This window comes from Salvelinus fontinalis, chromosome 35 (genome assembly GCF_029448725.1).
Source record: "Salvelinus fontinalis isolate EN_2023a chromosome 35, ASM2944872v1, whole genome shotgun sequence".
Lineage (NCBI taxonomy): Eukaryota > Metazoa > Chordata > Actinopteri > Salmoniformes > Salmonidae > Salvelinus > Salvelinus fontinalis.
This window is the reverse complement of record NC_074699.1, coordinates 5,788,694-5,802,793: the sequence shown is the minus strand read 5'-3', so window position 1 is coordinate 5,802,793 and position 14,100 is coordinate 5,788,694. Positions and strand designations below refer to the sequence as shown.

At 43.5% G+C, this 14,100-nt stretch overlaps 1 protein-coding gene across 6 annotated transcripts in view; it reads right to left on the bottom strand.

Moving 5' to 3' along the window:
• Positions 1-14,100, bottom strand: part of LOC129834283 (SH3 and multiple ankyrin repeat domains protein 2-like) — a 248,321-nt gene that overhangs the window by 51,256 nt on the left and 182,965 nt on the right. For all 6 annotated transcript variants that reach the window (XM_055899135.1, XM_055899137.1, XM_055899136.1 and 3 more), the window contains one exon: positions 9,380-9,504. In XM_055899135.1, the coding sequence (XP_055755110.1) occupies positions 9,380-9,504 (125 nt within the window). The remainder of the gene's footprint in view (positions 1-9,379; positions 9,505-14,100) is intronic.

Sequence of the window (14,100 nt, the reverse complement as noted above, 5' to 3'; positions counted from 1 at the left end):
TTCTACGACAGCTGCCGGGAGTTGACGCTGTCGTAGTCCATGTGGTGTCAAACGACATTAGGAGGGCTAGCTCGGAACTTCTGGAAATTAATTTTAAGGAGTGAGTGTGAAAGATTCAGGCTACTGGCATTACACGAATGGCAAAAAAATTGCAGAATCACTTTTACAGATAACTTTGACACTTTCTGGAAACAGAAGATGCTCTACAGGAATGATGGAGTCCAGCTGAATCCTCTTGACTCCTGGACTTATCAGTGACCCAAGCCCAACTCAGTTAATCCCTACCATTGTGTTGCTGAGGTGTCATAATGCTGCAGCAAATGTACATTATCCCTGGGGCATTGGCAGACACAATGTAAGTAGCCTAATGTATGTCCCTCAAAATTCACGGTCCCACGAAAAGCAGCATAGCACATGCCCGCTGCTCCCGGCGATAGGTCCCACAGCAGGCAGTGGTCCGTCAGGTCCAGAGAGAGGGAAAGGAGCAGAACTCGGCGACGAAGCCGCTGCTGGAGTCAGCACAGCCGCCACAGACACAGCGATGAAGGCGCAGAAAGATCAGGTACCAGTGCGGTGAAGCTATCCCTTATGTCAATCTGTTCCGAACCTCTCGCAGTCACTTCCGTCCACTTAGAAGAATGCCGCTGCTTTCGGTTTCCACGACTTGTGCCACGGGACCAGCGCTGACTGGAACAATCCTCTTGCTGTTCCCTGTCTACTCCACCACAAGATGGAGAGGGAGAAGCAGATGGACATGACTTCCTCGGCAGGCAAGTTCCAGGTAGCACAGGCCATTTGGATAGGGAAAGATAACAAGGTGGGGATACATCCGGGGATACATCCATCAGGCCCGAGCAGCGTCCAACCACAGGAGTTGAGAAGGAGAAAGTTTCAATTTGCATTTCCCCAAAAGTTCGCACAGCATTGAAATTTGCTTGCTAAGGATAGCTACCTCATTCCTGTAATCCTCCGCAAACAAACAATTGCTGCATTGGAACTACGGATTGTCAATATTGTCCTGGATAAGAGAGTAATAAAAACAACTTCGACAGCGCTGGAAACGAACAAAATAAAAATAAACGAAATAAAACTTGGGAAACATCAGGTCAAAACAACAGGTCGAGATGCAGGAGGTATCTGAGTTTGTGACCGGAGTTAAAAACGATTTAATGGAAACGATTTCATAAAAACAGCGGACGGAGTGTAAACAGTAAACTGATCTATGTGGAATAATGTGGAAATTGAGCAAGTTGAAGTGACTCAACTGCCTGGAGTAACCCTGGATTTTAAATTGTCATGGTCAATACATGTTGACACAACAGTAGCTAAGATGGGTAAAAATCTGTCCATAATAAAGCTCTGCTCTGCCTTCTTAACAACACCATCAACATCAACAAGGCAGGTCCTACAGGCCTTAGTTTTGTCACACCGGGACTACTGTTCAGTCGTGTGGTCAGGTGCCACAAAGAGGCCTCCCGGGTGGCGCAGTGGTCAAGGGCACTGCATCGCAGTGCTAGCTGCGCCACTAGAGTCTCTGGGTTCGCGCCCAGGCTGGGCTGGGTTCGCGCCCAGGCTCTGTCGCAGCCGGCCGCAACCGGGAGGTCCGTGGGGCGACGCACAATTGGCATAGCGTCGTCCGGGTTAGGGAGGGTTTGGCCGGTAGGGGATATCCTTGTCTCAGTATGTAATAAAATGTATGCACTCAACTGTAAGTCGCTCTGGATAAGAGCGTCTGCTAAATGACTAAAAATGTAAAAATGTAAAAAACAAAGAGGGACCTTGGAATAGTACAATTAGCTCAGAAGAGGGCAGCACGGTTCGCCCTTAAATGTACACGGAGAGCTAACATTAATAATATGCATGTCAATCTCTCAAGGCTCAACGTGGAGGAGAGATTGACTTCATCACTACTTGTTTTTGTAAGAAGTGTTGACATGTTGAATGCACCGAGCTGTCTGTTTAAACTAGCAGCACACAGGTTGGACACCCATGCATATGCCACAAGACATGCCACCAGAGGTCTCTTCAGAATCCCCATGACTACATGGAACTCTATTCCACATCAGGTAACTGATGGAAGCAGAAGAGTCAGATCAACAAAATTATAATACACCTTATGGAACAGCGGTGACAGTGAAGAGATACACACAGGTACATGCACACGCATATGCACACACGCACTAGCACCACGCCACACGCACTCCACACACATGAACTTTGTAATATTGTTGTATGGTGACATTTTGTATTGTAGATACTGTATGTAGTGGTGTAATAATGTTACATGATGTACTGTTTTATCGTTTGCTTTATGTGTGATGTAAGCGCCTTAATGTGTTTGGACCCCAGGAAGAGTAGCTCCTGCCTAATAAATACAAATACAAAATCATATTAACAAAGTTGTTGTGAAGATGGGGAGGGGTATGTCTGTTATAAAAAAAGATGTCCTGCTTTTTTGACAAAAATCAACTGTACTAGTTGTTCAGGCTCTGGTCTTGTCCCATCTTGATTACTGTCCGTAATATGGCCAATTGCAGCAAAAAAAGACCTAGCAAAGCTGCAGCTGGCTCAAAACAGAGCACACCGTGTCCGTACCTGCACATACAGAAGCAACATCAACAACACGCATGCCCGTCTTGAGGGTTGATGAGAGATTGACTGCTTCTCTTCTAGTTTTTATGAGAAATATTACTGTGGGGAAAAATTCCAGCTTGTTTGCATAATAAATAACATACGGCTCAGACATCCATACATAGCCCCACAAGACATGCCACCAGGGGTCTCTTCACAGTCCCCAAGTCCAAAACGAATGTATATATACAGAGCCATGATCGAATGGACCTCCCTTCCATTGCTAATTATTCACGCAAACAGCAAAATTCCCTCATTTTTTTTATTTTTTATAAAACAACGTCTCATTGCACAATAGGGACTGTGAAGTGACACACGCAAACACTCTAACGCACACAAACTATGCACACATCACTCTTTAGCTGCATTCTTTGCATATCGTTGCATTTTAAATTTGTGTGACTGTTCTACTCTACCAGTGTTTTGTTACTTGTCACATTTTATATTTTTGTGTGGACCCCAGGAAGAATAGCTGCTGCTTCGGCAAAAGCTAATGGGAATCTGAATAAACAAATAAACTCTCCCACCATGTGAAAATTACTGACATGGCAGATTCAGAAGGGACTAAAATTACAGTTGCTGTGTTTTGTGCTTGTGCATGTAATACATTATTACCTGACCTCCCACAGTAAAACTAATCCCTGCCGAATAGGGCTCTAGTGCCTTCTTCTAGCATTCTAAATCTTAAACATAGTCTGCTGAACACCGCATATCCATAGCTCTAAGTGGATGCAGGTTACAAGTTAACAGGTTCCGGCGCTAGCTATTCCAGACCCTCTAGCTATCATCACAATACTGCTTGTCAGAGAGAAAATTGGCCACTCACTCAGGCATAATTGGGTCAAGGGCAATGGTTGTAATCTCATCAATATCACTGAGCACAAACCTGGGGTCTGCTGGGAAAGCATGGTTGACTACCATATTAGCAGGGAACTGAGCTAGCTAGCAACGTAGCACTTTCACAGTGCTAGAACGTCACACAGCAAAGTGTTTATTAGCAATGCGCTAATATCCTGTAGACTAGCTTTACTGGTTTGTTGTAACTAAGTTGGGAAAGAGATAGTGTTATCAGTCCACTGGTAGAATTATGGTACGGTAAGAGACTTTGTATTTGTATCAGCTGTGTTTGTGTAGCACTACAGGAGGACTGAGTTGACAGTAAGATACTCAGAATATGCAGCAGTGTGGAAGAGATCTGACTGTCACACACACACACACACACACACACACACACACACACACACACACACACACACACACACACACACACACACACACACACACACACACACACACACACACACACCTGGGGGTTGAGGGTAGCAGCTGCCTTTGCATACATACAGTCACACACAGCACACTCCTGACCTGGGAGAGAGGAGCGTTATACTACAGTCTTCCTCCCCATCTCTCTATCTCTATTCAAACACACACACAGGCAGAGAGATACAGTTAATTCATCTGTGTACTGTACTGTACCATAGTCAGTGTCCTGGACTGCTATGGGAGAATTAGAGTGGAAGAGCAAGAGAGAGAGAAAGTGAGAGGGGGGAGCTACTACATTTGAGAAATGACAATGTACTGTAGCAATCTGCTAACAATCTTTATCTGGGCTAACCACCACCATCTTACTTAGCCCTGTCAGCACCACTGCTGTGGCAGCCACGTTCAGTACGGTATACCCAAAATGCTTGGCTTGTATGGAGCGATACAACATAAATTGTATTTTAATTCCATAACTTCCAGAATTTGTATTACATCTAACCCCAACCACACTGCTAACCTTATGCCCAACCGTAACCTTAAATTAAAACCAAAAAAGCTATTTTGACTTTGTGGCTGTGGTAACTAGTGGAAACTGCTGTGCCTGCTGTTCACACGTGTATATATCTACCATCTCATTGGCTAGAATGGTCCCCCCTTATCTTGCCTCCGCTCGACTGCCTTTAATTTTTTAATGAAATATATTTTTATTGTTAGAGAAGCCACTAGAGTATCTGGTCAGTATAACGGCTAATCTGTGTCCAAATTCAGATTCAAAATCGGAGACAACATCCTGGTACTTTGCCAGCCAGGAAAGCTAGTGGAGAACAGATAGAATCAAACGCTCTCTGTGGTAAACCGCTTCTGGCGGTTTCTGAAGCCAATGTATTTTCTTCCTATGAATTTGGCTCTAGCGTTTGAACTGTTTTGGCTATAAGCTATTATGACCCCATTCCTAAAAGCGAAGACTCTGGACATGGACGTCCTTTCTATTCCCCTCTATTATGATCACAGGCCACATAGGGACACGTTAGAAGGGAGTATGATAAAAAAAATAAAAAATTGGCCCCGATAAGAATATACAGATGAATAACCCTGTCATAGCCTTTCCACTCCCTATTTAATCTCGCTTTTGTGACTTCCTGGGATTGAACTAGGTCTCCTGTATGTCAGAGGACTGTGTTAGCCAACTTAGCTGAAGCCTATATGGACGTTAATGTAAGGGAAGACACACTACTTGCTTAACGAGTACCGCTTCCCCCCGATTCAGTTCATAGTTGATCATAGTCTGCTGCTGGAAAAACGTATGTGTTGTGGCTTTACTCCCCCTGCTGTATTGTGGGTAAAGAGTTACCTGTCTAACAGAAAACAGAGGGTGTTCTTTAATGGAAGCCTCTCTTACAATTGGCTCAGTAAATGTGCACGGAGAAGTAACATTAATGACATCCATGTCAATCTCTCGTGGCTCAAAGTGGAGGAGAGATTGAATTCATCACTACTTGTTTTTGTAAGAAGTGTTGACAAACTGAATGCACCGAGCTGTCTGTCGGACACCCATACCTACCCCACAAAACATGCCACCAGAGGTCTCTTTACAATTCCAAAGTCCAGGAACACACTATGGGAGGCGCACAGTACTACATAGAGCCATGACAACATGGAACTCTATTCCACATCAGGTAACTGATACAAGCAGTAGAATCAGATTTAAAAAACAGATAAAAATACACCTTATGGAACAGTGGGTTCTGTGAAGAGACACACACACAGACACACATACGCACACGCACTCTACACACACGTACATTGTAATATTGTTGTATGGTGGTGTTATACATTTTGTATTGTAGATATGTGGTGGTGTTATAATGTCATATGATGTACTGTTCTATCTTTCGTTTTCTGTGTGATGTAAGTGCTAATGGGGATCCCTAATAAATAGAAATACAAAAACAGAGGCTCAAACTCATGACCTCTGCCTCACAAACACACACGATATCCTTTCTAAAGCATTCCAACCCGCCATGTTACTGGAAAAAAAGCCTTCTTCAAATGTGCAGGGGACGACTCTTTAGCCTGAGTGAATTTCGAAGATCCACATGTGCTAGACTAATACAACTCTTCAACTCTTCAAGATCCAGCAAGTGTCACAGATCCCTCCGGAACTTTCATTACGCACACCTGGCCCCTATTCCCAGTGATTGGTAATTGTATAAGTGTGCCCTTGGTTTACCAGTGTCCTGTCGATTATTGTTACAATGTCCGTTGGTGCGTGTGTGTACCTGTGCTGTGTGTGTTGGATTTCGTGCCATTGTGGATTAGGCAGATGATTCCGGGTCTCGTCCCGTGTGGCATCATTGTGCGCTTGTGTTATTTATTCGAGGTACTCCTCCCTCTTTTGTTTTGGGTTTCTACCCTGTGTTTTGTATAGTGTTTGTTTGGTCTTCGTCCCCGTGCCTTTACACGGCACGCCATCATTTGGGTGTAATAAAAAAGCCTATTACGCATTCCTGTGCCTGTCTCCCGACCCTTTATACCAACGTGACAGCAAGGTTACTCAATAAAAGAGTGTGGTTTGGTGATCTATGCTTATGTCATGAGAACCTTGTCTGAGAGTGGAAGACGTGTTTAGTTTGACATCGTTTGAGTTAGAAATGTGTTACTGTTAGTTTCAAGTCTCCGGCAAGGGCACATTGGCTTCAGAAACCACCAGGAGCTTCTGTTTACCACAAACAGCATTTGATTCTATCTGTTCTCCCCTACCGTTCCTGGCTGGCAAAGTAGCAGGATGTTGTGAATCTGAATTTGGAGAACTGCATTTAAAAACTGAATCTGAATACATCTGAGAAGTTGAATATTTGAAACTTTGATGAACATGAAATTATATTTTGTAAACTTGATTCACAGCCAATGAATACAATATCTACCATATTGAAAATGAATATATAAATATTGAATTTGAATATTACATTTAAAAAAATGCAATATTCATTCAAAATAGCTTCAAATTATGAAATACAAGTAAAATTTATGAATTCATTGATTCAATTTGTGCATTACAAATTAAAAAATATAAAATTCAAATTCAGTACCTTAAAACAAATCCAAAATTATGAAATTGAAATACAATTGGCACTGTTGGCACTGAAATCGCTCCATACTTTGGGCCCTACACTCCACTTAACATTAGTAAGCCACTGGCTCCTAAGCCGTAGTCTGTATAGACTGAAAAGGCAAGAGACATTCAGCCTCTTGGAAGGAAATGGAAGTTTAATGAAAAATATGATTTGACATTAACTGCCAAATCATTTTGGGGATAAAAAAGTGTGTTTTGGTTTATGGTGCATACTGTTCAAGACTCATACGGTGCAATTTAAGATGCAGTCCAGCCCATCAGCTAAGGGCACAGTAATGCAGCACAGCCCACTCCATATAGAATCTCGATTTTGGGGGAGATTTGCCAAAAACTGCAGTGTCTGAGGAACAAGAGGTCAGACATAAACAGTGTTCTAACAACAAGGAGTCTCGCCATTACAGACAGTCTAACAGAGGAGAGGAGAAGAGAGGGGGGAAGATCCCTCATCTCCAAAAACAGCTTGGTGAACTCTGCAGCCTGCAGTAAAACTGTCACCTTTCACCTTTGACCCTGACAACGAAAGGGGCAAAGGTCACATCAACAGAGACAAACAGTACAGACCAGAGACAAGTCATCCTACACTCTAACCCGTCAGAAACAAAGTTCAATAACATTGACAGAACACTGAGACAGGTTTCACGCTTTCTCACGTCCAACAGTCACAGCCTGAGTGAATGATCCCTCCCACTCTGTCTCAACTCAATACAATTGAATCAACTTCATTGGTACGACAAGTGAAGAAAGGGTTACCGGAACATACATGACCAAAAAGCACACGATGAGAACAATTCAAACAGCAGAGACAAAAACAATTAGTAATCATTGACGACAGTAAAAAATATGAGAAGAACCTGAAAAACGGTTGTCAAATTCATCTCCCTCTCGTTCTCTCTCTTTTAATACAACTCGGTAAGCAGTAAAGTCTTGAAATGTGTCCTTCTCCCTCCCAACTATATGATATTATTTCCTCCATGGCCTGAAAAGGAGGCCTCTCAATACCAACTTTGCAGAATCATGACTAGTTTCTCTCACATCAAGAAAGGCCAAGGATGCTGTACCCATTGGGCACAGACGTCAGTTGAAAGTCTAGTTTGACTTACATTTGGTTGAGTTGTGAATTCAACGTATAGAAAATCACCATGTCATCGGATTTAGGTTCAAAGTTGGGTGGAAAAAATACGAAATGCCCTTACATTGAGGACTTTTTGCAAATCCAATCACTTTTCCACGTTGTCGCAACATCACGTTGATTGTTGGTGTTGAAATGATGTGGAAATAACATTGATTCAACCAGTTTTTGCCCAGTGGGTAATCTGTGTTTAAGATGCTGTAATAGAGAGATGAGGGGAAAGATGGGGGCAGTGTGTGTAACAGCTAATGAGAGAGGAGTGAGGGAGAGAGAGGAGATAGAGATGGAGGCGGAGAGCGAGGGAGAGATGCTCCATTTAGCAAGAGCCAATACAAACCCCAACCACAGCACTGCACTGATTACAATTGCACTGTTTGCACTCGTTACACACACATACAGTATGCACGCAGCCCAACAGGGATTCACAACCATGTTCATAACAATTCTCAAACAGGACCGTCATAACCACTATCCCCCCAAAAAAACAGAACACAAAAAACAGACCCCCAAAATGTACCCACAAAAACAGTACTTCAGGTCTCAGGAAGGCCATGTTATTGTGTGATGCTAGCCTAAGCTGGCTATCACTACCTGGATGTCGTTTTTTTCCACCACATCCTTGGCTGTGACCCACCTAAAGCCTTTCCCCACAAATAAACAAACCAATGCAACTGGACACAATCACATGTTCATCTGCCACCAGACAGGGAACTACCCTTGACTTAGTGGTGGATCTTGACCCAGAGTTTGGGAATCACTGGTCTGATCCAAAAGCCCTCCGAAACTCAAAGCACTGAGCAGAAACAGGACAAGTGGTAACTACCTGGTATCAAAAGCTGCAAAGTCGGGCTTGTTGTAATAATCCCAAAGACACATTTAATTGTAACATTATTAGTACATAATGGTCATACTAGCGTGTGCTTTTTAAATAAATACCAGGTAAATAGCAGTCTGTAAAATAAAGAGGGACCTAAGATCAAGTTGAACCAAAACTCAAGCGCCAACAGATATCATCACCAGTCAGCTCTCACTCATCTCAAAATGGATCTCTACAACCAATCTCATTGCTTCTAGCAGCAGGAAAAAAGACCTCTGTTAGGGACAGGAAGTGAATAGCAGTATGATACACACAATCGCACGATAACACACGCAGACACACAATGCACTCACTCTCACATAAAAGCGCAGACATGCACACACGCGCACACACACACACTTACCTCAATGAGGAAGTCCCCGGTCCTAAGTCCCGCCTGCCAGGCCACTCCTCCCTCATCCACCGACTCCAGGTATTGGAGGGCTGGGAAGGCAGGGGTGGGAGTAAACTCCTCGATGGGCGTGTCCGCTATGGGAGAAAAAGAGAGAGAGAGAGACAGGGGGGAGAGAGAGAGAGAGAGAGAGAGAGAGAGAGAGAGAGAGAGAGAGAGAGAGAGAGAGAGAGAAAGAAAGAAAGAAAGAAAGAAAGAGAGAGAGAGAGAGAGAGAGAGAGAGAGAGAGAGAGAGAGAGAGAGAGAGAGAGAGAGAGAGAGAGAGAGAGAGAGAAAGAGAGAGAGGAGACATTTAGGAGGAGTGAGAGCGAGACAGGGGGGATAGAGAGAGAGAGAGAAGGTAAGTGGGTCACCTTATCCTGAACACCACTCCCCTCCTCAACCCTGGGTCTATGGAGATCTAGCCCCATTCCAGATCTATACACACACACACACACACACACACACACACACACACACACACACACACACACACACACACACACACACACACACACACACACACACACACACACACACACACACACACACACACACACAGCTTTATTTTCAACAGGGTTTAGCATGGACTTTGTGGTCAGCAGACAAACAAACAAACAAAAGACAAGCAGAGATAATCCATTAATCACCAATAAAACCACAAAGGTCATTGCCAATTCAATAAGGTGGAAGGCTGCAGACACTGTGCTGTCATCAACACAGCCTGATTAGATTACTGCTGTCCTAATGTCTATGCATGGCAGTGTGTGTGTGTGTGTGTGTGTGTATAGATCTGGAATGGGGCTAGATCTCTTTCTACAATCTCCTATACTGCTGTCTATTTCGTCTCCCCCATCTCCCTCTCTTCACCCTTATCCCCTGTCACCCTCTCTCTCTTTCCCCTCTCCCATCTCTTCTCCACTCTTCCACCTTCCACTGGCCAGTGATATTCACATTGCGTCCTCGTGGCAGCCAGAAACCAATGTTGACAAGTGACACTTCTAATACATCACCCTCTTACTGTAAGAGATAACCTAGGCACTGTGTGTGCGCGCGTGTGTGTGCGCGCATATGCGTGCACGTATATGCGCAAGCATTCATTTGTGATTTTATGTGAGAGTGGGTGCATTGTGTGTCTGTCTGTGTGTTTTCGTGCGATTTTGTGTGTTTCCGTTGTGTGTGTTTGTGAGCATTAGAGTGTGTGTGTGAAGTGCACAGTGCCAGAGGATAAAGAGGGCTGGCTCAGTTCCCTTGGGTGATGGCAGTGTCAGAACAACTCTAGTACATTCGGCTTGTTGTTTTTTAGGCGAAATTGTTCTCTTCCTCTCTCTGTCACTTTCTTCTTCTATCCCTGTCTGTCCCCCCCCCCCTAAAAAAACAAGGATGTTCAGACAGTTGAAAATCTACCTCTCAACAGTTCAGAACAATGAGAAAATGCCACCTCGCAGCGTTTGACAGTGTGGATTATGACATGGCTGTAATCATCATAGAAACCAAAACAGCCGCTCAGCGGGCTATTTTTAGACAGCATCAAATGGGTGGTGTAATATCAAATGATGTGTGGACAATCGCACTAATGTCCTGACAACATGTCCTACACGCAGGCTGATATTGATGTGTGAGTGTGTGTATTTGCGAGTGTGTGCTCTAGAGTAGCGGTCTTCCCGGATCCACCTGTACCCGAAAACCCGAGATCCAGAATTCTAAATCATGTCAAGGGTCTGGGTAGGATCTGATATGATTGTCACGGGTATCGGATATGTGTCATTTTGACTGACTTGTCCAGAAGGACCCATATAGATCCGAACGTGACTACTGCAGTAGAGAGAGAGAGAGAGAACATTTTTATAATTTATCTATCTGCTCTTTGCTTTTCACGAGAGTGGCGCGTGTAGCAATTGTTAAACAATCATAAGTCTTCAAAGTGGCAATAAGCGGCCTCTGTAAACTGGTATAGAATCAGCTTGATCCCCTCTATCTAAGACGCTTGTACCATCTTTTTAATTTATTTTCAGTGATATTGTTAACAAACACGCCTGCATAAAGAAAATGAGAATTTAAAACAGGTTCAGCCCCTGGTTCGACCATGATCTTGCAGAGTTACTCCACCTCAAGAATTGCATTTGATGAAAGGCTTGGCACACGCATACTCAGGCTGACTCGTTCTCCTTCAGGGAAATGAGAAATAAGTGCACTCAGGCTATCCGGAAGGCCAAAGTTAGTTACTTTAAGGAGCAGTTCTCTCTCTGTGGGTCAAACCCCAAGAAGTTCTGAAAAAAGGCTAAAGACCTGGAGAATAAACCCTCCTCACAGCTGCCCATACCCCTTAAAGTTGATGGTGTGGTTGTTACTGACAAGAAGCACATGGCTGAGCTATTTAATCACCACTTCATTAAGTCAGGATTCCTATTTAATAAGCCATGCCTCCTTGCCCGTCCAACATTTCCTCATCTCCCACCCCTTCTAATGCGACTAGCCCCGATGCTCCTCCCTCTTTTTCCCCTGCCCCGCTACAAAGTTTCTCCCTGCAGGCGGTCACTGAGTCCGAGGTGCTAAAGGAAATCCTTAAACTTGACCACAAAAAAAAAATCTGGGTCAGATGGTTTAGACCCATTCTTCTTTAAGGTTGCTGCCCCTATAATCACCAAGCCCATCTCTGACCTTTTAAACTTGTCTCTCCTCTCTGGGGAGGTTCCCATTGCTTGTAAGGCAGCTACGGTTTGTCCTTTATGTATTTATTATTTATTTAATAAATAATTATAATTGTTTATTTAATAATAATACTTTTTTTTTTAAAGGGGGAGATCAAGCTGATCCTAACTGTTATAGACCTATTTCTATTTTGCCCAATTTATCAAAAGTGTTGGAAAAACTTGTCAATAATCAACTGACTGGCGTTCTTGATGTCTACAGTATTCTCTCTAGTATGCAATCTGGTTTCCGCTCAGGTTATGGATGTGTCACTGCAACCTTAAAAGGTCCTCAATGATGTCACCATTGCCCTTGATTCTAAGCAATGTTGTGCTGCTATTTTTATTGACTTGGCCAAAGCTTTTGATTCGGTAGACCATTCCATTCTCGTGGACTGGCTAAGGAGTATTGGTGTCTCTGAGGGGCTTTGGCCTGGTTTGCTAACTACCTTTCTCAAGGAGTGCAGTGTGTAAAGTCAGAACATCTGCAGTCTCAGCCACTGCCTGTCACCAAGGGTGTACCCCAAGTCTCAATCCTAGGCCCCACACTCTTCTCAATTTACATCAACATCATAGCTCAGGCAGTAGAAAGCGCCCTAATCCATTTATATGCAGATGATAGTCTTATACTCAACTGGCCCCTCCCCGGCTTTTGTGTTAAATGCTCTACAACAAAGCTTTCTTAGTGTCCAACAAGATTTCTCTGCCCTTAAACTTGTTCTGAACACCTCCAAAACAAAGGTCATGTGGTTTGGTAAGAAGAATGCCCCTCTCCCCACAGGTGTGATTACTACTTTTGAGGGTTTAGAGCTTGAGGTCATTGACCTCATACAAGTACTTGTGAGTATGGCTAGACGGAACACTGTCATTCTTTCAGCACATATCAACATTTCAAGGATAAATTCAAATCTAGACTTGGTTTCCTCTGTCGTAATCGCTCCTTTTTCTACCCCAGCTGCCAAACTAACCCTGATTCAGATGACCATCCTACCCATGCTAGATTACGGAGACTTCATTTATAAATCGGCAGGTAAGGGTGCTCTCGATCGGCTAGATGTGCTTTACCATTTGGCCATTAGATTGGCCACCAATGCTCCTTATAGGACACATCACTGCACTCTATATTCTTCTGTAAACTGGTCATCTCTGTATAACCGTCGTAAAACACAGTGGCCGTAAAACACAGTGGTTGATGCTTATTTCTTAAACCTCCTTAGGCCTCACTCCCCCACTATCTGAGATATCTACTGCAACCCTCATGCTCCACATATAATACCCATTCTGCCAGTCACATTCTGTTAAAGGTCACCAAAGCACACACATCCCTGGGTCGCACGTCTTTTCAGTTCGCTGCAGCTAGCGACTGGAACGAGCTGCAACAAACTCTCAAACTGGACAGTTTCATCTCAATCTCTTAATTCAAAGACTCAATCATGGACACGCTTACTGACAGTTGTGGCTACTTTGCATGGTATACTGTTGTCTCTACCTTCTTGCCCTTTGTGCTGTTGTCTGTGTCCAATAATGTTTGTACCGTTTTGTGCTGCTACCATGTTGTGCTGCTGCCATGTTGTGTTGCTACCATGTTGTTGTCATGTTGTGTTGCTACCATGCTGTGTTGTCATGTGTTGTTGTCTTAGGTATCTCTTTATGTAGTGTTTTGTTGTCTCTCTTGTCATGATGTGTGTTTTGGCCTATATTTTTATTTAATTAATTTTTAAATGAAATAAAAAGGCCTCCGTCCCCGCAGGAGGCCTTTTGCCTTTTGGTAGGCCGACATTGTAAATAAGAATTTGACTTGCCTAGTTAAATAAAGGTTAAATAAAATAAAAAAATAGGCTACAGTCATAGAGTCTCCGTGTGGGGCAAAAGTGAGGAGATATTAATCAATGGAAGATTCAATTAAAGTGATGGAATAAAAAGTTAAAGGAGAAGAATAGGCTACAATTACCAAGAGCCAACAGGTAGGCTGCTACTTCATATTCTGAATGTTGTTGTTGTTTG